Consider the following 24,985-nt stretch of genomic DNA (forward strand, 5'->3'; position numbering starts at 1 on the left):
TTCCCCAGCCTGCTGAAACTGGAATAATTGCTTTATTGTCGCTTACAGTCCTCCCTATTCTTCACCTCCCTCCCGCCTCTTTTTTAAAACCAGCTGCTTTGTGCACGTCCCCCAAGCCTACCCCTCACCGCTGGCGGCAGGAATGTGCGGTGGGGCCGCCTTGCCCGCACCGCCGGCACCGGGATCGGGGTGGCCGGCCCCCCACCGCCCCCCACTCCAGCTAGCCTCGCAGGGCAGGGGTAGGTGGCGGGCCCTTGCCTTTGTTGGAGGAGCCGCAGGTGCTGGGGGCCTCCGTTGCTGCCGGGAGGGAGTGGAGTCGGGAAGGCCGGTTCCTCCTTTGAGGTGGTTTGTGTGAGCACAGTGGGGATGCACTGGGGCATAGCGCCAGGCGAGAGGGGCCAAGGGTTCCTCTCTCATCTGATGTGTCTTGTCATGGCTGCAGTCCTCATCCTTTTCCAAACTCTTGTCAGATAGCTCTCATCTCTGCCGGACTGGCAGATGCTAAAAATAATTTGAGTGACAAACAGATATTTATTTATTTTTTAGCTTAGCAGCCAGCATTTCTGTATCTCGCCTTGGGCACTCTCATCAGAAGTCAAAGAATCCCAAAATGCTCAGAGGGCAGAGCCTTAGCTTGCGCACACTGTTGTAACTCGAATGGCTTCACTTCCATGGGCTGTGCTGCCCGCATTGATTTATAGCTGCGTTTATAGCTGAAGTTATGAAAAAGCTGTGATAGCAGTGCTGCAGGGGGACAGCAACCACAGCAAACTCACTGAACTCTTTAAAAATAAAAATGCAAGGAGGCGATCAGCCAGACTGCAACTCTGCTGTATTCAGCAGGCTTTTGTTTGCAGTGTGCTTATATCACACTCTGTGGACTCTGTACGTACCTGAAAAGCTCAAGTCTTTCTGCTGTTGCCAGGCTATTTTTGTGCCCTCCCTGGACCGGTATATTGGTTTTCCACTGGACTTGTCCAGTTAACATGGTGCAGTGGAGGTATGATGAACCAACGGCAGCGTTTCTTGCCTCAGGGATAGACAGACAACTAATAGGCACAGCTGCGTCCTGTAGTAACCATATTTTTCTCTTTGCTTTTCTATACTACAGTCCCTGAGAGCTACAAGTGTCTGAACTCTGTGCAAAATGGTGCTGCAGGTGCTGCAGAGATTGTGTTTTGTAAAGCAGCTGGTCAAATCCTTATCTCCTTACTCAATCTGTACTCATTTCTCACCTGAGCGAATCTTCTGAAGTCCTGAGGAAGTAAATGGATGCTGTGTTGAGGAAGGGATTCAGGAATTTGTCCGGGAAGAGGTGGGTGAGTGGGATGGAGAAGCAGCTCATAAGATGTAGCTCATATTCTGGGGATTAGGCATTGCTACACCCGTCAAGGTGATTTAGGCCTGTAAAATGCACTCCACCCCTCAAGTTACTGCAATTAAAATCTGGCATACCAGGAAACACTGCAAAATAATCAGGTTAGAGAGCAGAGAGACAACTCAGCTGCAGACTTGAGTTGTTCTTGATGCTGAATGTCCGCCATGCCTGTGACAAATGTGAATATGAGGCTTTCTTCTGCCCCCTCTGAATAGATGCTCAGGTTGTTACTCGCTCAGTACCAACCGCTGAGACCAGTTTTTAAAAAATAGCTGAGTTACTGTTCCAGCACTTCAGTAACATCCATATTTTCAAAGGAGAGCTGCTAGGGTAAAAGTTCAGGATGTGTTCCTTAAAGTGCAATGCGTATGCAAGCCAGGAAGAGAGATCCAGCTGTGCTGGCGGAAGAGATTAATGTCCTCGCTTGCTGATCAGTGCCAGAGATCTCATCCATCTGCCACTGGAACGGTTCGTGTAAGCACTCCCTTAATCTTTAGCTTTAAACCATTTAAATTGTTGGTCTGAACTGACCTAGTTTGTTTTGCCTTTAACATATTAGGCAGTGCTCACGCAAACCACGGCACCAGCAGATCGAGTCTGGCCCCAGCTGCTACATGCTGTTGGAAAAGGTTCCCGCTGAGGGCTAGTCTTGCCTTTCAGGTCTCGGGTCTGCACCCCATGGCCAGGTCCCAGGTGGGACACGTCTTGCCTGACATTCAGACCCCTCCTTAGGATGGCCCTTTTGTATCTGGAAAATATCACTGTTCTGAAGGGTGAGTGTAAAAACAGTAATCCTGGGAAAATATCTTCTGCTTATTGAATCTCTCTCTGTGAACATAACTATTTTTTCAGCATAGAGGGCTTGTAGTCTTTTCCCATGGAATCATTTTAATTCTTTAATCCTAAGGTGGAAACCAGTCATTATTTTATATGAGTATGACTTTTGCTTCCTTCTTATGGCTGCCTTTCTTCATAGGAGCTGCAATTATTTTTTGTCATTTACACTTGTCCTTTAGAGCTGGTTTGTGCTTTGTTTTGTGTTATGTAAGAAAAGTTAAATGTTGTAATTTATACAAAATTACTTTTGATCAGCATGCTCAGTGTTGGGATACCCCAGAACCTGTAAGGATAACGTTACTATTTTACCTGTGTGCAGTAGTCATGGTCCTTAAAGGGACAGAGGTGTTAACGATCCTTCTGCTTGTGTGAGCTCTGCAGTACATCGACTTCATTTTGGGCACCTCTGACTAACAGATCTGAGCACTTCTGCACCTCAGAGAGAGTTGATCACAGTCCTTTATGGCCAGGTCTGAAAGATTATTCCTCGTGGCCTCCTGGTCCTGAACAGCCCATGAAGGGGGGTGATGCTCTGATTCCCCAAGCAAATCCCACAGCATCCCCAAAGGCCGGTGTGACTTGATGTCTCTGAAAAAAACTCAAAGGGATTTTCAGTAATGGTCAAGAGCAAGTCTATAGATAGTCCTGTTAGTCCTGGGGTAGAATAGAATGACAATGTCATTCCTCTGTATTTTTACTTTTGTTTTAACACAATAAGTAGCTAGACCTGTTTTCTAAGGGGGTTAAAACTCTCTGAGTACAAGGTGCAGGAAAGCATTTCACTTGCAAGTAGAGTCGGGGTGCAGGGCAGATTGCACTCCGCTCTTTTGTGGCGGTACCATTTGTCAGACCGAGACAGTCGTAACCTCTCCAGTCTCACCTCCTGAGAAGGTGAGATCTCCCCTGAGCAGGCACGGTGCTGCTCAAGTCGGTGCTAATTTACACCAGCTGAACATGAGAGTCCTTTACTTCCATTGAACTACATCCCGAATTTCTACTTTACAGAACTAAGCCACAATCCCAGAAAGATTTGGGCCAGAGCTGCACAGAGCACACTTTACCCATGTGGGAACACCAGTAGGCTGTAAAGGCTCCTGAGCTTGATGGGTAGAGCAAAATCATGGCCAGCGACAAACCCACCTTGTGCACAGACAGCCACAGCGGTAAAAGCCCAGCTATGCGCAGCGTTGGTGCGTGTGTACAACCCAGGAATTGTGGACTCCAGTGCCTGAACAGGCAGGCTCTCTGGGTGGTACTGTGGCACAAACAGTAAGCTATAATTGAGTATAACCGTAAAATTCTATTACCAAAAGCCAGGAATTGACTAGGGATAAAAGCTAATTTCTCAGCCCTACAGGTTCTTCCTTCCAGCTAGGGTCCAGGTCTTTTTGGCAGGACCACGCAGGGAACCATGCACTCCGACCGCTGGCTCAGCAGCACAAGAAAGGACTCTGGTCTTCAGGGCTGCGTGCCCAGCTGCCTGCCTGCACGCTGAATTCACACGCGCTGTCTGAGGGTGAACTACTCATGCAAAGCAGGGGAAGGCCCACATTTCAAAAAGCGTTGATTTAGGGTGTCTTTAAAAGGGTGGCAGTCTCTGGGGTCGAGGTCTGGGTGCAGTGGAATGCCTATTGTCAAACCTAAAGACCGAAGTGAAATGCTACATATTGTGGACCCAAATGCAGCTGGCACAAACCAAAAATGTGCATGTGAGTGCCTTTCTAAGTACCCAGTAATCCTCCAGGGCAAAACGAGGATTAGGTCTCTCTCACAGACAAAGAGGGAGTTCATTTTCTCAAAGATCCCTCGGCCAATACCAAATGAAGTGAGGAACCCAAATGAATGCGAATACTCCTTTCAGATCTCTGCTTGCAAACAGGTATGGCGCCGAAGCAGCTTGTTTGTGCGTTTGTGTGGGTCTGTGCAAACACAGCGTGGCCAGATTGTGGGATTGAGGTCAGGTCAAACAAAACCCATCCATTTTCAGAGAAAATGGAAAGCCAGAAAAACATCGGACAAGTAGGACTAGACAGTATTGCACAGTCAAAATGCGGTCTCCTTTCTCCAGACTTTTTCTTGGTGGACCTGAAGGTCAGCACTCACTGAAGTTGTTTAAGTTGCAGTTGCGTAAGTGAAGAGCCCTCCTAGAAGGAAAGCTGCGAGTCTGAATTAATTCCAAGTGACTTCTTGGCCTCTGTGTTTCTTTGCCCTGAAATACCGCGTGCTCAGCATGACCATGTATGAGCCATGAGATTGAAAGTGATGGGTGCTTGAATGTGAGATGTATCCATCTAAAGTTCACCATCCCAAGACAGCTCCATAATTTCTTAGCCTTTTAATTTGCCTTCAAGCAATGGCCTGTGCGTTTAGAAAAGCACAAGCTGCCTTTGCACTGTTCCTGGAAAATTTCTTCTTTTCTCTTTTGGCGATTGGCTTATGGCACGAAGATCAGCTCTAGTAATCCTGCCTTAACAGATATCAGCATGGATGTGCCCGTGATGCGTACAGAAAAAAAAAAGTATTAAATAGTCCTGTTTCTTAGACACAGCAGCCAGCATCGCTCTGAATGGATTTGGGTTGTGTGGGTTTTTTTCCCTAAGCTTTACTGACCCATCTGAATCCAAGATGTGGATATTATTGTTTCTACGTGAGACTTGGATCTTGCTGCAGAACTCTGGGAAGAAGACCTAATTTGGTCCCAAGATTCATGTGCTCCATGAGCCTTACTGAGATTTCAAAACCTGTCTTGCTCTGCGTTAGGATGAAAAAGTCCTTCCAGTGGTTTTCACAGGTGGAGCCTGTTGCATTTTGAGGTGTCCATGAAACGGCCTTGAATTCCTTATCTGCCTTATTAGACTGTGGACTTGAACCTGGCTCTTCCCCATCTCGGGTGAGTGTCCTAAGGGGCAGGCTAGAGATTTTACCCAGGAACTGAGAGACTTTTCCCAGCAAAAGTTTTAGTCCACACTGCATGCACTCCAAGGAGAAGTTTCAGTTCAATTTACGAGAATTTTTCTGAGGAAAAAATGTTTTGTCCTCGTATGTCCAGCTGGTCCTGGCTCTTTGTCTGGCTTGGGGGTCCTGTGAGCACAGACTAATGAATCTGTGCGGATATTGCTGCTGCCAGCTAAGAGCCACATGTGCTCTGTCCAGGAGAGGACCTGGGCCTTTGTGCTGTGACACACAGAGCACTTCCACTTCAGCTAAAGGAGATTCTGTGAGCATGACAGATATGTGGATTAGGGGCTATTTCTGGACCAGCCACAGGAGGTAACAAAATAAGAAATACGTAAGCAATCCAGTCTTTTCACTTCAGGCGGAGCGGGAGGATCTGCAAAGCAGCATGCCCGCTGGCGAGTGCAAGGTTGGTGCCTGGGATGAGCATGGTCTCTCTCCCCTTCTGCAGCCCTGCCCGGGGAAGCCGTCTCCTTAACAGCATGGAGGAGGCAGGAAGGCTTGCTGTTTGCCAAGAGATGGGGGACTGTTGTGGAGGCGGCGTTTTCATTCACAAGGAGACGTAATTCCAGTTCATCAGCTGCTGAGAGCTTGCCCGTCGCCTGCGGGATGAGGATAGCCATAGGTGAAGCTGCCGAACTCTCCTTATGTCACTTGGCTGAGCTGGGGATCTCGGGACACCCTGTGACATTGTGTAACATGGGGTACTATGAGGATCAAACAGCAGCCTTAACGCCTTCGTCTCCCTCCTTGCAGAGTTGTCAGAGCCGAGTTCCGCTTTGTTGCTGCTTCTCCTTATTTTTGTGTCTGTGCTGTGCTGTTGGCTGTTTCTGTAGCGGAGGAGGGTTGCCTCTTACGTTCTGATTTAAGACAAAGGGAAAAAATATCAGGAAATGCCTACAAATTGCTGTAGAACTCGGAAGACGAGTTCCTTGCTTTAATCTCAATTTCAGAAGCATCAGCGTGTGAGCAGTTATTTTTCTAGGAAAGCTTTTAATTCTGATAGTGGTTATAAACACTCCTGTCGATCCCAAATGATTTAAAAATCAGAATTTAAGCTCCATCCTCTCTTCTAGGAATAACACTGGGCTTAGAAGTAATGAGACATTAAAAATTGCTAAACCTATTAACATTTGATCCTCTAGGACTTAGGTCTTCTATTACCATGGCAGCAAGCCTGGCATTAGTTTAAAATAAGTAATCGTGACTCCAAGAGGTGGAACCATTAGAAAAATACCCATTTTGAAAAATTTTAAAAAACCCTTTAATAATTTTTAAGCATAGTTCCAGGTGCTGTTTATGGATGACCTCAGCCGTATCCTAGACTTATACCTGGAACTACAGACAGCTAAGCAGAAAAGCAGAGTACAGGATGGTAGTGCAGGCAGAAGTGTAAGGCTGATGTGCTGGAAAAAAAATGCTATGTGCAGACAAAGCTTCAGAAGTTTGGTTTTGTACAGCTTCCCTGTGTAAAATCTCTCTCCTCCTTGGGAATTGTAGCCAGGCAGCTGAGCTCACACTGCAGCATTTCCTCAATGAGAGCAATGATTTATGCTACTTCCATTACTCAGGGAACTATTTCTATGAAACATGGAGTTTAATTCATTGAGAATAGTATCTCTGCAGACCCTGGCTGAAATTGATCAGCTGGTTCAGACATAAGTGTTGGGAGATCTGCTGGGCAGAGAAACGCACGCCCACTAATTATTGTCTAGGCTTGATTTAGGAAACCAATCTGTACTGGAATGTGAAGATGATAAATAAGGATAAGGAAGACTGAAGAAAGTGAGAAAGAAGACCCAAAAGCCCAAAAGGTTAAGATTAATGGTATGAAACGTTTCAAGTATGCAGGTAACGGGAGGTCAGCGCAGGAGACAGATAAGGCGGCCAGAGTAGGTCAGAGTCGTCTACGGTCAGAAGCAAAGGATCTCCCTAAAACAGCGAATTGGTTCTGCGGCGATTGTGGAGGCTTGGCAAGGACATGAGACATCGGATGGCAGCAACAGGCAAATGAGTCTTGTAGGGAGTTGATTAATATAAAATAAGGCCACCCACGCTTTCTTGAAGAGCTCTGAAGAGGGTGGTAAAAAATAGGGAAACGTTTTGCAGATGTTCGCTTCAGAAAAGGCAGCGCTGGCTGTGCAGAGGAGATACTGCCGCGTGGATCAAGAGGCACTGCCTCTTCCTTTTGGTGGCTGGTGCCTTCCGTACAAGGCAGAGGCAACCAAGCTGTGGGGCAATGAAACTTCTGAGGAGCAGGCTTTTCTTAAAAAAAGGCTTAAACCTGTAGTACTATATTCTTTCGCTGTTTGTCGAGCAAGCATCAAGAAAAAAATCATAACTGGCCATATTTTTAGATGAGGGCAAAGCTAAGCAGGGTGTCTTTGTACAGCTACTCATTAACATGTATGGTATTAAATACCAAAGGCACCATGGAAGCAGCAAGGATAAATAACAATTCATAATTAAACACGAACTTTGCAGAAAAGGGAATATTTCAGAGGCAGCTGCCAGCCTCAGGTGGGAGGTAAAGGAGTTTTAAATAGACTACACGAGGTTTCCTGTCTCCCACTTGCGAGCTTTAGAAACAACATGATAACAAAAAGAACAACTGCAGGCCACTCCTTGCCAGGGATACTTTTTAGCTATGCAATTGTGAGGCACTTTGCAACATCCCGAAATAAAGTGCAGCCCCAAACTCAAAGAGCATCCCAGCGGGCTGGGTGTTGTTGCAGAGAGCCATCACGCTGTGCCATCCTGGGCGCAGCTCGAGCTTTAGGAGAACGGTTGCTCTAAGGAGGAGGCGTGAGTGGTGACAGTCAAGACGCAAGGTAGGCCCTCAACATCTTTGCACTAGGGTGGCCGTTTCCACGTTACGATTGAAGAAGTATCTTTGCAGAGATTAGCACGCTCCTGACTGTTAGCCTGAGATGCCTCAGAAAACGATTTAGAGAGGTCTTTAGAAAATCTTCTGGGATAAGCAGTCAGGTCGCTTGACTGAGTGTGAGGCAGAAAGCTGCAAGGGGAAGAAAGGTGCTGGGTTTGTGGGTCCTGTTTGGGGGCTGTCTCCACCTCTGCAGCTGCAGCCCTGATGCTGGCCTCAGGTATTTTCCCCGCTCAGCCAGCTGTGCTCTCGCCAGTGGTACCCCTGCATGGGTATCGTCCTCTCCGGCAAAGCACCCGGCGGTGGCCGCTGCTGAAGAGCTGCTGTGCTCCGTCCCTGGTGTGTGTGTGCTTCGCTGGTGGAAGGATCCTCATCTCTTGTGTTCCCCACTGGGCTTGATTAATGGTGTTATTTATAGACTGGCTGATTAGTTTTCAATGTCTTATTGAGCCCGCCATTCCACACAGAGCTCAGTAATTATAGTTTTTTAAGAGGCTCGGGAAAAACTCCGTTGCATTTCCTTCTTACCCCCGAACAACAACCCCAGAGCCCATGCAGACACTAATTAACGTTTCTTTGTCTCTGTGAGGTAAACCCCAAAGTTATGCATGCTGGCAAGCACGGGTTTCTCACTGTGCGAGGGCGAACACCCAAGCTGCTTACCCTCCCGCTGCTTGAAGCTGCCGATTGTGAGGGTCGGATCTGTGTGGATCTATGTGGGAATGCTTGGAAGTAACTTACTCAGAAAGTTCTGCTTGCAGCAGGTTTTAGAGTCTGTGTTGTCTCTTGCTTTCTTCACATGTTTTAAAAGCTGTTCTTAAAAAAAAAAAAAAAAAGACTCTAAGTGCTGAAAGATCACCAGGCTGTGCTGACTGGGAAACTGTAGGCACTTACTCCTTTATATCAGTTTCTCAGGCTGCTGATTACTCTTTTTAATGTATTTGGCACAGGGGCAATTTCCAAGTCCTAAATATTGTTACTGGCTACTTCGGAGATAGCTGACCAGAGAGAAGACATGAGCAGCTTTACTCACTGCAGACGGACAGCTATCGTGTAGCCTGGGAGAGCCAAAGTCTGCTATTTATGAAATGAATAGGGAAGTTATGACTGAGCATTGCCGGAGGTGTGTTAGGAAAGTTCATTGCTGATTCAAGGCGTCTCCTATGAACATGGCAAAGATCTTCTACTGTGTCAGTATCTCCTTTCAAACAGGTTGAAACAGCACTCTGAGGATTGTCTCAAAGAAATCGCCTTGACTTTGTATGTGTTTCGGTGTTGTGATGACAGTTATAGCGCCGTGGCAGTTGGCAGCACTTTGGGACATCCAGATGCCTTTTCCAAAAGGGCTCAGCACCTGCATTGCCCCTCAAAATCAGCAGGAGCCACAGGCATTGGCACTTCTGCAAATAAGGCTGCTAGGCCAGCCCCCAGTGGTGACCCCCCGGTTCTGACTCATGCGAGGGTTACCCCGAATTTGAGGTATGGTCACAGCCAAGGGCCTCTTCTCCCCTTTAAACTAAGGTAGTGTCAGGTAAACTGTATCTTCTTTTCATGGCTCCATTAGCAAACCGCGGAGGTGTAAGGGATGGTAGTTCCCTGTGTGGGAAATGAGGCCTGAGTAGGGAGGTCAGGATTTGCTCTGGAGTTAAGACAAGTGCCTCTGCTGAGATCCTTTCCCCTCTAATGGGATCCTGCCACGACGCTGTCAGCGAGACACCTCATTAGGCTTCAGCATGATACGCAGCAGCCTCGCCACGAATTTGAGCTGTGCTTAAATGCTCCCAGGGGCTTTGTGGGGCTCCTTATCACAGAAATCTCTCAGGGGCAGTGTTGTAGGGGCAGAAGTGCAGTTCTTTGTGGCTGGGACCATCTCGCCAGTGTTTCCATCCAAAGCCTTAAACAGAGGACTTTGTCCTCTAAACGCTACAGCTGGAAATACATTTTGCTTATGAAATTGTATACCTATTTGTATATATAAATTGTTTATGTACAATCTTTTAAATCCTTATCTGTAGCAGGCCTTCTGGCCTTTCTCTATCTTGCAGTGAAATCTCCTCTAAAAATTAGTAATTTTTCATGGTAAACTTGGTAAGCAAAGAGAATTGGAGCAGTTAACGGTACTGGCACTTCACAGGGCTGCAGTAAAGGAGGTTGTGCTCCTGGTATATAGCAAGGCTGGTACAGGAGCAGGGAGGGGGATCTTTCTAGTTTGATGAGAGACTTGACATGGTCTCGGAGGAGAGGGGTGGCAGAGACAAAGCAGAACGGGGTTTAGCACATGGAAAGAAAAGGCAGCTAAGGCAGGATTTGGGGTAAAATTTGGATGAAGATAAGCAGGGCGAGCAAAAAGGCCGTTCCAGACCAGTCGCTTTCCCTAATCTAGGTGAAAGTGCTGCTGCGCTTCCCTGGTATATCTCATCCGCAATGTGAGGCTTAACATTCCTGCCTGGCACGTGGGGGCTTGGGGAGGGAGCGTGGGGGAGGACAGAGCCGGACACAAAGACGGCTGGCCTCTCACCGGAATGGCATCCAAGCCATCTCAGCTATCCAAAGCCCCAGATGCCGGCATGTGCGCTCAGCCTGCAGCCCGCTAAGCACACAACAAGAGGCAATTACAGCGCACCTCGGGCCACGGCCTGCTGCGGGCCGAGGGAGGCACGGAGGGGGTCCTTTCAGACGCGCTTTTATTCAGCGTGGGGGTTCCTTGAGCAAGCAGAAATTTCAAATCTCTCCCGCGTTTCAGTGCTAAAAATGGGAGCAAGTGGGAATACTGGATTGTTTCACGCTCTCCTGTGCCTCAGGGAAGGAAGGAGCTGAAGTGATGGTTACACGATGTTTGTGTGACTTCTGCATGCGTGTGATGAAGCAGGGTAAATATTTGTTTGCTAACTTTGTGGAAGTATCAGCAGAGGGGGGGATAGGCTTCTCTTTCGTGCTCTCACTGCGTGGACCTTTCTCTTAGCTTTTCTCTTGTGTGTTCAGAGCATTCCCTGAGCTCTCGTAAGGTGGTTACGTGTGGAAAGGGCATATCCCACAGTGGAACCCCTGAACTCCACACTTAGGGATTTAGAGTCCCAAAATGCAGATGTAGGATAATGAGTTTTGTGCCGTGGATGCTGCAGCTGATCTCACTCCCGTGTGCCGAGAAGCAGTGCTGCGGTATTGTGCAGCTCCTCCAAAACAGTTGAGGGCCACTCACAGGGGCTGAGCACTGCCTAGGTATAAAGGAGAGCAAAATCTCACTCTTATAGGCTGCCTGGGCAACGACATAGAGAAGGGATACACATGGCTTTCTGTGACATTTTCTTTGCACTTTTAAAAAAACTAGACTGATGCCCCTGCTTTGCCCCCTGGGTCTGTGTATTGCCTTCTTTCCTAAAATCCTTATTAAATTGGGATTCAAGGGCTGAGTTTTTTGTGTGTCGATGTTTACATGGCCTTGGTTTCTTTTGACAGGGACACACATGCAGCAAAGGGATGTACCGACCTGTCTCCCAACCCACTCAGTCTGAACTGCGTGACCACTGACTTTCAGCCCAGCAAAACCACATGGTCGGGAGGAGTTAAGTTACGGCTGAAGACCAGGTTAGAATGCGTGTATCAGTGTCCCTATCTGCTGTGTGTGTTTTGTGGCCGCTGTTCCTCGAGAGTGGCTGGCAAACTCCACTTCCCTCTTGCGGGAGCGAGGGCAGCAGTAATGCTGGAGTGGAGCAGCGTGCATCCCCAGCGTCTGCGGCGTTAGGCAGTGGAAGAGGTCCAGGACAGTTCCTTAACCTCACGCCCACCTTTTCCCAAGGGTTTCTTGCCCTCAGCACAGTGCCAGGGAAATGAATTCACCATTTTGGGCCTTGAGTCAAGCATCAACATTGCTGGATGTCAGTAACACCTACATAGGGCTGCATATAAAATAGTTACTGCTTTGGCTGCCAATATGCCTGGGGGTGACTCACTGAGAAGGAGTCTGGGAAGAGGTGTCCTTTCTCCTCAAAAACTTTTGTCAGCGGTCGTAAAGGTCATCAGAGATGCTGGATCAAAATATCTCCACAGAAGTGATGTAAGCCTGCTGTGGCTCCCCAGCTTTAGGTGCCTGGCTTTCCAAAATGACCTGGCTTCTTCCGAGTCTGTGAGTTTCAGTGGTAGTTTGGCATTCATGACAACGCTGCTGAGTGCCTATCTGCATTTTTAAATCATTAAATGTCTTCAGAAGTCAGTTTCCTGAATTGCTCTGGATCGGCCAGTGTTGTGGCAGAGCCTGATCTCCTTCCTTTGTCCATGCAGTTTAGGACTAAATCCTACAGCATTTACTCAGGCAGAGCTTTTGCTGGCATCAGAAGAGTGTCTTACATCAGTCAGATGGTAATCTGGATGACCTCATAGATTTTTGTGTCTCAGTCTTCTGAGATTTGCACCATGAAGTCAAAGCAGTGACTTTTATTGGCAACATTGCATTCAGGCCAGACCTTGACTTGAAGTCAAGAAGCTACACTGATTTCCTATAGCTGGAGGAAGTGTGGCCCAGCGCCTGTTAGTGAGCGGCTGAGAAGGGAATGTGACATGTGAAGTCACGTTCTGATCTTATCAGCAAGGATGCACTTCTGGAGCAAACTCACTGACCTTAGTGGAGTTGCTCCAGCTTTTAGCCACTGCAAACGGTTACAGATGCTGACCCTGCACAGCCTGGGTGGCTGCAAAAGGAGGAGAAAGAGCTCAGCTCTTCCGCCAGTGTTCATGTGCGTAACCTCACTAAATTTGTGTTGCTTTCCTCCAGGTGAGGATTTGTACCATAAATTATATCTGTCTCGGATGGAGCAGATTTTAGAGGCTGAAATCTCTCCTCAAGCTGGTTTTATCAGGGAGGGATTTATCTCTGACTGGGGTGTGGGACTCTGCAGTTCCTGAGGTATGAGACCCACAGCGAATTTGGGAAAGGAGCTCCCATACATCCACCACCTTCCTATAGCAATGAGTTATTCAACATATGCCCTCTGTAAATCCCGCTTGCCTGTTGATCTAGTAGCAGATCTTCACAGAAGCTCCAAACTTTAGTGTTTCACTTGGTTTAATTTGTCTTTGGAGGCGGAGCCAATGTTTTGCTTTACTTTTCTGGCAGTGTCGGAGGCTGTGTCTGCATATCTCAGTTTAACTCGGGCTGAAGCTTTGATTACAAACAGGAAGTTGCTTTAATGTATAAGAATTTGAGTGTGGGAGGGTGTTTCAGACTCGGCAGCCTTCGCTTTGGCCGTAGCACCGGCTGCAATTCCCCTGCTTGTTTACTTTCCGCAGACTCACCCTGGGCAATGAAGGCAACGGGCTGTCGGCAGTCCCGGTCGGTTTCTGAAATTTGGGGTGATGAATGAATGTCCTTAGTCAAAGGGGAAATCCAGAGCTCAGGACCAGTTTCTCAGGTGTTGCAGTTGAGCATCTATGGAAAGGAGCAGCACAGCACCAGTCTGCAGTTCACCCTCCCGAGTGTACACTCAAGGATTGCTCACTGAAGCTTGCCTCATTTCCTCCACTGTGCAAAATAAACAAGGCCAGGGTGGTATTGCCAGCCAGTGCAGCCACGTTACTACAGCTCTACCTGTCAGTAAAGGGCAATCTGAGATGAGAAGGAGGGAGGAATTAGCTCTAGAAATCCAGATGCAGGGGTGCCTTTCACCCAAAAAATGTTTATTACCAAAGTGATTAAAAGTTTTCCTGAGGAAGAGGACAGGTTCATTAGCCATTCTGTGGCTTGAATTATGTTAGATCACTGCAGATTTGCTATTGCACTCGCCCCACTGGTCTAAATCCCAGTGATATACTCAAGGATGGCCACCTGTCCCACCCACTCCCTGCAGGAACAGTGGGACAGTGAATTCCCAGCTAGGAGTAAATCATGAGTTCACCTGACTAGCTAAAAGTTTAAACTCCCCTTGGTACCTTTTGCCTTTTTTTCCCTTGCAAGACCAGCAAGGGAAGTCTCAGCAAGCAGTCTGTTTGTGAACAGATCCCCCCCGCCCCCCGCAAATGCATGTATATACATACATACATACATACATTAAGCACGCCGCACCTAAAGGACCACCTTCTTCTCTGCCGTTTGTCATTTTTACATTAGCATTTTGATGTTGAGTTTATTGGCGTTGCCTGAATCAGAGGAGAACCCAACTACTGTCTGAAACGCTTGCCCTGAAAATCCCCTTGGTTACCTGCCATGACTCATTGTCCGTGTTACGTTTGGGTAATCAGGCTCACAGGGCAGCGTTTCTGCTGCCAGCCACCGAGTTCCTCCTAAGCACTGAACGAGACTAGGAAAACACATTCCTTCCATTGTTTCTGAGTCTCTCCTGTTGCAAGTTGCTGTGTGTTTGATATCAGGGTGCGAAAGAATCTAAGCTATGCTTGGTTTTCTGTCTTTTTAACTAATTTACTGACTGGAGAAGAATGAGGAAAAATTATTTGAATTAAACCCGTTGAGCCAATTCATCAATACAGATAAATCAATGGAGCTCTGTGACTTCTGCAAAGCCACAGGCAGGGGAAGCCACTGTAGGGTCTGGCTGCTGAGATTTTCTGCCCGTGCTCCGAGAGGTGATGTGATTGCCTGGAGAAGACAGGAAATAATAGGGCCCTTCTCAAAGACTGTAAGTCAGTCAGCTGTCGCTTTTCCGTATCTGTTCTTTCCTCTTCTTTTTTCAGAGAAGGAAACAGAGTAAAATTGTAGCAAGAAGAAAGTTGCAGAGGGTCCAGTGCTCACCAGCTCCTCATTCTAGCTGACACATGCTCTAAGTACCAGGCAGAAGGCTATCTTGGCTTCCACATGTCTAAGCCGCAGTCCTGTGTGAACGGTGCAGATGGACTATCCTGGCGGCAGGTACCTTCTCAAAATAGAGATCTGAAATACTCTTTACTTTGCAATTTAAATCATACTTATCATGTTGCTGCGTAATGCTTTCCTTAAAAAAGAAAGATGTCAGGAGATCCCAGTAGGACAAGTCCTTGAATCCAGTAATCAACAAGAATGAAGCTTGTATACATCACCTCTCACACTAATAACCCACTATTCCTATTCAAGCCGTTGTCTGGTTAGTGTCAGGGAATGTCAGTGGGACCCTTTCTTTGTGTAGGGCAAAATTGTCAATCTAAATATTGCCTGTCAGACATATGCTTGGGCAAAGGGAAAATGAAGCGGCAGCACACGGCCCAGTTCCTAGCACTGCACTCTGCAGTAGGCCTGTTGGGTGATTTTATGTAAGTCAGTTCACCTCTCGAGGCCTTTGTTTCCTTTTCTGGAAAATGGATAAATGCCCCTTTCTTGGATAAGACAGCCTGGGGGTTACCAAAGAAATGCGATAACACAGAGGTGTGACATGCAAGACCAATAATCATTAATTACAATGTTTGACTGTTCCTAAGTTCAGCTAAGGAGCGACCGTTGCTCACAGCTGCCATCACCTCTGAGTGATCCCAGCACTTCCTTCTGCAGCCGGGGGCAGAGAGCGTTTCTTTCAAGAAAAGCCATCTTGGGTCTCCTGCAAACTGTGGGAAATTTTGCTGTAGTACTTGACGCTTTCATGCATCCTTAGCCATCCACACCTTGTCCCTTACCAGAGGCAGTATGATGAACATTGTGCCCTTGGTAATTCCCGTCCAAAAAATAATCTTTTTGCACCATTTTTCTCTGCCTGCTTTTGGTGTCAGGGAGAGAAGAGGAGGAAGAGAGACAGGCTGTTTCCTGCATGTGGAGTTGAGAAGAACAGTAGAAAAAATCCCTATGTACATCCACATACGTGGTTGTCATCTCTGCTCTCACACAGGGCTTTTCTTTCCGGTCGTACGGTGGGGAGTTTTTCTCGAAGACTTGGCAATGGTAATGGTAGGAAATCTGAGCAGAAGCCTCTGATTCTCTGCTTCCTCACTCCAGAGAGACTTCAGGGAGCTCAGTACCTGTCTCCCAGTTCTGACATGGCACTCAGGGCCTGGTCTGATGCAACCCAGACATCCCAAGTGATGCTTGTCAAAGGGAAAAAACAAATAACGTCTGACATGTCAGCTGGAAACAACACACAGGCACGACATCTGCCTATACCACTGGGAAAGGGGACGGAGAGTGAAATGAGGCTGGACTGGTCTGGAGTAGGGCTCTGAACTTGGCTGGGGTATTTTTCTCAAGGTTTTTTCTTTTTTTTATTTAAGACTGAGAATACTAAAAACTGTGAGGTACTCTGAAGGGATTCTCTGGGTGGGGAGTTGTCCGCTAGAAGTTGCAGAGATTAACATATTGTGGAAAAGAAGGTGCTGTCCTGGTATGAGAATATTCACACATTTCACCTAAGTGTTCTGAGGGGTTTTTCAGTGTGTTTTTTACTTACAGAAAGTTTTAATCTGAGCATAAAGAGGGGTGGGGGGTGCAACTCTCCTTTTCCTTTATAGGTGAGGAGACGCTCTTGCCCAAGATCCGTGACATGAAATATCATTTCATATACTTCAAGTCTTTCTAATGAGTTGTCCTTCTTTTTATTCAAAATTGTGAAGGGACAGAGCTCACTCTAGATCTCTCCTGCCCCAGGATTTACCAGAAGGGCTCTGTGAGCCTAAAAAGACAGATTCAGTGAAAGACACATCAAGCTGACGCCATTATGGTCCGACTTCTTTCTAATTGGCCTCGTCTGTTATGCTTATTTTTAGAACCATGACTGAACCTTAATTAAGAGTGACGTTGCTTTGAGTAGATTGTGGCCTCGCTCTGTCGAAATCCTAATAGGCTTCTGAGTGCTTTAGTTTTTCCTTCATCTCCTGCTTAATAGCTAGGCATAGGGACTGCAGCAGCGCATTAGGATGTCTGTAGAATATATCCTTGTTATGCTAGCACTCCTTTTAGATGTGGCCATCTTGGAGACAGGTCCGCACCGGTGAAAATTCAGATCGTTGTTTATGCTTTCTGTTGATGCAGTTACACAGTCGCCCTGGGAGGGTACACATGAATTGCTATGATCAAGATCTCTCCGTATAGAAAGAGCCTACTGCAATGTGCAGCGGGGTATGGCTCAGGACATGCTTCCTCTGCCACATACTTTTTGTTAGTTTAGAAGTATCACTAGCTTGAAATCTTAATTACTGTGAGGATGACCTGGTAAGGATGGGCAGCTGCCTTCTCGGCTTTCTCTTTTGTGACTCAGTGCCTGGGATCAGATCCGAGAGGCACAAGCTTTGCACTTGCGTCCAAATCTTTCTTCTTTTCTATAGGAGGAGGGTCTCCGCTGCAGGGACCCCGTCCCTTCCCACCTCCCCAGATGAATGGGCCGGGCCATGGCTATCCCTTCCAGCTCCGGCAACCTCCCACACAGCCACCTGGGCCACACGACTGCAGGGGGAAAGCACATCCACAGGGATTGCAGTTGTCTGTGATGGCACAGAGTGACCCTCTTGGCCTTAGGTCTCTTCTCTATGTCTACCCATCTTTCTTGGGCATGTTAACACCAGCAGCTAGTCAAAACCATCCCTGCAGGTCATGGAGAATGTGTCCCAGTGACTACTGCTCCTGCCCGGATCCGCAGGTGGATTCTGCTCCTTGGGGAGAGATGCTTTTCTTGAAAGGTTTTGCCGCCTTTGTCTTCAGCGTTCCCCGTCTCTGCTGAGGAGGGTTTTGAAGCTTGCTGGGACAGAGGAAAAATGAGCACAAGGTCAGTGGTAGAAGAAGAATCGTTCGCAAAAGGTCTCTATTCAGCCATCTTGGGTGATGTGTTTGACAGATGTGAGACTGATGGAAACAACTCCCCGCAAGCTCTGTGGGTGTGTTGCAGTAGAAATAGATCAGTTTATTGGGGCATTGGTGACTCTGAGTTGCTAATTCATTGGCCACAACATCCCCTCCCTGGCTTTCACTCACTAGCTTTCTAAAAGGCTGAGTTACATCCTGTTGTTGTCTGCAAGGATAAAATTCAGTCTGTGTTTCCTAAGAGAAGGTGCTTTCCTTGTGAAATCCTTCTCTTCTAGCTTCAGCAGCTTCCTTCGATACTCTCACACTATGTCTAATCTGCACAGCAAGTACATCCCATAATGTGCCCCAGGATCCTGCTCCGTGAAAGACCAGGATATGGCATGTGAGGGGGGGAACTTTGTCCTTCCTGCTTCTCATCCCAACGTAGAAACCAGTCCCATAAATTGGGCGTAATGACAGTCATCCACCTGCAGTTTCTGTTGTCGCGGCAGCAGCGGTCGGTATTGCCATATTGCTGTGCAGTTCGGCCTCAGCCAAAGTGTGCCACTGGCTGCTGGCAACCTGGACCTTGCTGTCAGAAACCTGGAGCAGGTGAGTCTGCAGGGGTTATTTGAACATCTTTTTCTTTCTTTTCTTTTCTTTTCTTTTCTTTTCTTTTCTTTTCTTTTCTTTTCTTTTCTTTTCTTTTCTTTTCTTTTCTTTTCTTTTCTTTTCTTTTCTTTTCTTTTCTTTTCTTTTCTTTTCTTTTCTTTTCTTTTCTTTCTTTTCTTTTCTTTTCTTTTCTCTTTTCTTTTCTTTTCTTTTCTTTTCCTCTTTCCTTTTCCTTTTCCTTTTCCTTTTCCTTTTCCTTTTCTTTTCTCTCTCCCCCCCCCCAAACTGCTCCACTTTGAGGTTTAGGAAAAGGGAAACTTTTCTAGGCAAATGTAGAAAAAATGAAAATGGCAATTTAAAGAAGCTAGGTTGTTTGCTTTGGTTAAAGACGGGCCTTTTTATACAGAAGTATCTGTGCGCTCTTGGAGGACACTGGGCTGGAGTACATTTGAATTGCAAAGTGCTCTCTCTGGTTGTGCATGTACTGTGGCATCGGTGAGGAACACTATGTAAAGAACAGAAATTAGACTGAATACATTGTTCTGTATGGTTTTAGTTTGTAACCTTGGGAAAAAGATAAATCAACCTTTAAGTTATCCTGTGAAGAAAGCTTCAGATGGTTGTTCTTTAGATGCTGATTCATTTGTAGAGTTAGTGCCAAGGTATCTTTATAAAGTCCCATTACTGTTTTGCATACAAAGCATAAAAATAATCTACAGACATTACAGAGAAGAACATGCTCAGCATTTCCTAATAAGAGAGAGCTACAGAGCTATGAATGGTAAAGGGCCTCAGAAATGTCAGCATGGTCCTTGCAGGCCAGACTGCATCAAGCCTTTGCCAGACTGTGTTAGAGGAGACTGCTAATGTGCCGGTCACGTTTCTGTCTGAAAATGCTGTGACTAGTATAGCAACAAGTAGCACCCAGATAACAGCAGCTGGACAAGATTAAAGACTATTCTTTTCCCTTTGGTTTTCCAATTTACGGTGTGAATTTGGCAGTATCTGGTATGTAATCAGTGTTACAGCTGCCGTGGAGCCTATTTAGATGCCAGCGTTGCATCAAGGTCCACTGACTTCTCTGGGTATCTTCGCTCCAAGGCATTTGTCATGATGCCAATCCGACCTGGATGCCCAGGTTATCTGATCACTGGGGGTGTCCATGAGGAACGGGGAGTCTCTTTTTCAGCCTTGGCATTTACAACAGAGGGATCACTTTCTCCATTATCTGAAGTGGAGAATTTTTTAGTAATAAGATTGTCCAGATGCTTTTGCAAGTATGGTACAAGTGCAGCCCTTGAGGAACTAGTATAAAGGCTAAGGGAGTGAGGTCATTTTGTTGTTGTTATTGTTGTTGTTGTTATTATTATTACAGTTCTGCGTTTTTAAATGCTACAGCCTCCTGGAACAAAGTGTCAGCTGTTGCTCCTGGTTTTGTTGAAGGCAACTAAGCTACACCTAATTTATACCAGTTAAAGATCTAATGATTTATTTGTCTTCACTCAAGTCCAGAATTAGCTGCTGCATTTGCAAGTTTTATCGCTCAGCCAGTTTGTCTGGGATGAATCAGGATCTGACGTTGTGGGCCTTACAAAAACAGTTCTGCCCCACTTGCCAAAAAGAGTTTAATCTTGCACTGGTTTTTATTGCTTCCTGTAAGTTGTGCTCTGCGTTAAAGCAAGCGTAACCAAAAGCTGTCGCAAAACTGGCAGATTAACCATGTTCAGCACCAGCTCCGTCTGTAATGGGAGATAGCTGTTCTCCTTTAGACACTGTGGTGCTTACTGTCATATTGCAGTCCCCTTCTGGTCCTCTTCCCTAATTAGGCAATAATGATTATAAACTAAGCTTAAGGAAGTAGAGTGAAGCAAGGTGCTATTTTCAGGTGTTACAGAAGGCTGAAGCTGGGAACTTTTTGGTGTTCCCTGAACGCCCACACACCGGCACCGGCAGCATTGATTGTGCCTTTCTTTTACAACCTCAGAGCTCTGTCTCAAGGAAAGTCTTTCGGTTGATTCAGTAGTGAATGGATGAGGCCCCCTGTTCTCTGCCTTTTGGTGCACATGTGTGTGCAGACACCCTCCATACTTCCATTCTGCCGCCTCCTTGGAGATCACCTGCGTGAGTCTGCAACATGAGCTGGAGATCATGTGTACCGCAGCGCTTCCTTTCCTGGCTTAAGCTCGGCTAAGATTCGGTTACCCTTAATCCATGTTTCCAGGATCAGGTAGGTGTGGAAACAATGCAAGGTTATCCCGCACTGAGCTGGTACGGCATGTCTTCTGGCTTAAATTCATAGCTTCGCTGTCCATGTGTTGTATTATTACAAGGGTGTCAAACAAAGGGGCTTAAAATACCTGTGGCTCAGAAGATTGGCAACACAGCTCCCTTGCAGCTTTTTACTGATCAAATCAAGGGGTAACGTGCTTTGCTTGTGATCATTCAGTGTGCTTTCCCAAGCAAAAAAATAATACTGGGGGCTCGTACTACTCGAAAGTACAAAGAGAGTCTTTAAATCTCTGCAATGGAAAAGGCAAGAATGTGGGTTATTCTTAATGACCACTTTTGTCAACTTCCCATCCGGCAGCGTTCAGCTTCCTTATTTCTCTGGGCAAGGAGCTTAACAAAAGAGCTCTGTTTTAAACACACCTACACGTGTAATGGTAAAATGGTGCTCAGTTCAGCTCGCTCTCTGTAAACCTCCAGTTCAGCTTTCCTTAAGACAATCCTGTCACAACAAATGTTAAAAGGAAAAGAATGTCCCTTTTTCTTTCTTCTTTTAGCTGATGATGAGAGAATGACGTGTGCTGCTGAAATCTGTATGGAAAAACTACTGGCGAAATGGTTCTACCTCTCACTTTCTGCCAATGCTTTTCCATGTCGTAGGACATCAGCCAGTGCCAATGTTAACTTGTGTTAGTAAAGGATCTGACCCTAACAATCATTTTTTACTTTGTACATTTTCCTGTATCGTTTCTTTTCATTATCTTAGGCGGTACTAGGAGAGTCCTTTTTTGGTGTCTGGTTTACATCTGCAGAGGGCATTTTAGTCTATTTACTGACTTATTCAGGACATGCTGTACTGTGAAATTTTCAGCGAGACAAGGATGCATCATATCTTGCATTTATGCTTTATAGGTAGTCAAAGTTGTCCTGCAGGCTGTCACATTTGGGACTTCAGTTGTACACAGGTCCAGTGCTGCTCTTCGTTCCCACAGGAGGAGTTAGAAACCGTGGAGATGAGTGCTAGGGCAGGGGGAGAGATCCCCCATGGAAAGCAGAGGGAGGATTAAGGACAAGCCCAAAGGCTGGGACGAAGGAGAGTCTGTGTGGCATGTTCAGGGTACTTGATCGCTAATCCCCTGGTTTAACTTTCCATTGCGCCATTATGTGCTTTAAATAAGGTTGTCGGTGTTTTTTTTCTCCTAAGAGCTGATGGAGGCCTTCCTTAGCGCTGGTGACTGAAGCAACCGAAGGCCAACCGTGCCGTGCCCGGGGACGCACCCAGGCTCACATGCTGCAGGGGGACAGCTGGCCGGCTGCAAGGCCCTCGGGGATGCGAAGGACGCACACTGCTGGCACTTGGTTGTCACGTCTCTTCCTGCATTTTTACCAGCGCTGAGGAGAGATCAAAACAGCATTGTGCAGGCTTCCACCCCCTCATGGTATTTGATTCTTTAGATGACTTTGCCAGCCGTCACTTCAAAACGAAGGGAACCTTTTGAGAAACGCGCTCCTTCAGCATCCGTAAGAATCACATGCAGCCACCCTGCTTGGTGCATCGTGTGGGAGTCCACACGCAGCCCAGCCTGCAAACTGATCCCTGTGAATGGGCCCCCGGGCTCATTCCCAAGGGGTAAGGCTTCTGGCTGGGAGGTACGGAGGAAGACCCTCCACATTCAGTGACAACCCCCTTGTCTGCCCATGCCTGTTGCCTTGCAACTATGAGGGGAGGATGTCGTGTGATTGTCGGGAACGGTGCGTGACTACTGCTTGGTTCGCTTGGAAGAGACAAGAACATAGCAGTGAAACAGAAGTGAGCACGAGCAATTTTAAATGTGGCCGTTGGTGTTACTTCACTTTCACCTTCCTTGGAAGAGCTGGCCTGTTGCTGATGTGCAAAATCCTTCTGCTTTTACCTAGGCGGAGCGAAACTCCAGGCCGACCTCACTCCTGGCATTCAACCAAACTTGTGGAGAACCAACCCGATCCCAGCATGATGCAAATATCTCAGGGTACGCTTGGCACCCCCTGGCACCAGTCCTACCACTCCAGGTAAGCGCTACACAGCTGTGGTCCTGTGCTGCGTAGGCAGAGATGTAAAGCAGTGTGCATTTTTAATTTAGTATCATTTGCCCTGTTTTCATATCTCTCTCATGGTTGTAGAAATCAGGCCCCCAAGCTAGCGTGCCTCTAACCTAGTCCCCCTGTCCTATGTCCTTCCTTGTTTCCAGTGTCATGCTGGCTTCAGGGAGGCTCTGCCTCATGCCCAAGGATGTGTCTTGATGGTACTGAGTACAAGATCAGGGCCTAAATGTAGAGCGCAGGAGTGGAGAAAGGGGACAAAAGATGTGATAGAAAAATGTTACCAGTCACCTCCATACAGCTGGACAGGTTTACAAACAGCCAGGGTTAGGATTAGAGTTAGGAAGGCTTCGGTTCCTGCTTGGTTACCCAGGTAAAGTGGCCGTGTTTTCCTCCTTTAAGTGCTCTGTGAGTTGATTAACAGCTAGGAAATGAATTGCTTTAGAAATCCCCCTTCCCGCTAAGATGGGAGCCCACTGTCAGGACGTTAATGCAGCTCTCTGTGGATCCGGATGCAGGAGCTGGAGTCCTGCTCTGCATCCTGCAGACTGCCCCCATGTAGAAACGCAGCATGGTTGTTTCCCCAGCCAAAGAAAAGAAATCCGAAGTCAAAGTTAGCCTATTTAAAAAAAAGAAGAAAAGTATGTAGGTAGCAGGGCAACCGTGCCTGTCAGCATAACTGAGCCGCTCTCAGGAGCAGCCATAAGTAGTGCATCACCCACGACACTCCCAGGGTGAGAAGTTCAGCAAGGGATTTCTTGGTTTTGGCAATCGCTTTCTGCAGGGGTCAGCTTTATCATAACTGTATGTGCATGGCTGTTTCTCTAAGAAGTTAGGGCAGTGGTTTATCAGTCCCCAAAAGACTAAACTAGTATGGCTGTTAAAAGAAGGTGGTATGAGGCACCTCTGGTTTTGGCCATGCACCATGGCCGAGGCAGATCGGAAGCAGTGATAAGATCCGAGCGAGCTGGGGCTGTTTCTGTGAGGCCACACAGTGTGGAGAGTACAGAGAGGAGACGTACCCCTCAGCTACCTTGAGCAGCCCCAAAAGGTACTTGGTGGTAGGCTTTGAGGGGGCCAAGTTTAAAGTCTGCCCTTGGAGGATTTTCCCTGGAAAGGCAGAAGGGTTTCAGGAGCAGGAAACTCTGCTTATAGCCACTGGGATTTAAACATCATTTCTTCTACAGGCGAGACTGAGCCTTGGCAGAGGGGAGGGAAAAGGAAAGAGAGCATTAAAAGAAGTGAGGAGATGGTTGCAGAAGAAATGTATGTTCATCTCTGGCCTTCAGCACAGATCATGCTGTAGCATATTCATTTCCCACCGAGGGGCTTTGCTTCCCAGCCACAGGTCCTGGCAGAGCCTTTGGCAGCGAAGCTCTGTCTCCTGGGTGCTTGAAGAGGAGTACGGGGAACATCTAGTGGCCAGCTGGTCAGGGCTGTGCTGGGAATTGCCAGGGAGATAGTTATTTGAAACTAAAACAGAGTGGTGCATTTAAATGAGTAAACCAGCTTTATCCTGAGACTTGCCATATTTCTTTCTGCCTGTCTCTGTGTTCCTCTGCATCTCTCTGCAGAGCTGCTGCTTTTTCCCCTCGTGAGCAGGCTTCCTTCTGCCTTTCCTCGTCCTTAGCAGCCCTCTCCCCGCTGTCTGTCCTCTGGGCTTGTCAGTGTTAATGCAGCAGGGTAGAACTGACTGTGGCTGGGATATGATCTGGAGCAAGCTTTAGGCTTTTCAGTAGATGCTTTTTAGGGAGGGGGCTACCGAACACACCTGCTGCCTTTTGATTCCCAGAGCTGCTGTGCATCCCCAGCTCCCCCGCTGCATGGAGCAGGTTTGGTTTTGTTATCCCAGTGGAGCAAAGCACACAGAAATGGAGCTTGTTTTTCCTGGTGCCAGTTGAGGCTGCAGCTTGCACCCTGGCAGACCCAGGCTCCTCTCTGTTCCTGCTTCCAGCTCTGAGCCTTGCCCTGCCACCCTTTGCGTGGGACAGAAGTCTTTCCTTTCCTGGTGCTTTCCTGTGGCTGTGCCAGGACAGCGCATGTAGTTGCACAGGGAACTAGAAAAAGCGATGTCTAAGGGAGGGGAGCTGGGAACAGAGGGAAGAAGAGTGAAATCCTGAGGCTACGCTCCCCAATCCTCAGTGTATTTGCTTGAATCTGGGAGGAGAGATTAGCCAGGGGAAACTCCACATAAATTTGTGATATCCCCTTGTGAGATGTGAAAAGAACTGTGGCCGGCACAAGGAGCTCCCTTCCCACTGATAGAAAGATCTTGAATGTCCTTCTTTTGAACACGTCTCTGGTGGCCACAAGTCCTCTTTTGAAACACGTG

The 24,985-nt window shown here is 47.2% G+C and overlaps 1 protein-coding gene across 10 annotated transcripts in view; it reads left to right on the plus strand.

The window, feature by feature from the left end:
- SHROOM3 (shroom family member 3) overlaps positions 1 to 24,985 on the plus strand; it is a 154,846-nt gene that overhangs the window by 109,731 nt on the left and 20,130 nt on the right. For 4 of the 10 annotated variants that reach the window (XM_052812640.1, XM_052812631.1, XM_052812666.1 and 1 more), the window contains 2 exons: positions 11,511 to 11,639; positions 22,492 to 22,623. In XM_052812640.1, the coding sequence (XP_052668600.1) occupies positions 11,511 to 11,639; positions 22,492 to 22,623 (261 nt within the window). The other 6 variants (XM_052812659.1, XM_052812692.1, XM_052812701.1 and 3 more) reach the window with 6 other exon arrangements.

The sequence above is a fragment of the Harpia harpyja genome, chromosome 2, assembly GCF_026419915.1.
Source record: "Harpia harpyja isolate bHarHar1 chromosome 2, bHarHar1 primary haplotype, whole genome shotgun sequence".
In the NCBI taxonomy this organism is placed as follows: domain Eukaryota; kingdom Metazoa; phylum Chordata; class Aves; order Accipitriformes; family Accipitridae; genus Harpia; species Harpia harpyja.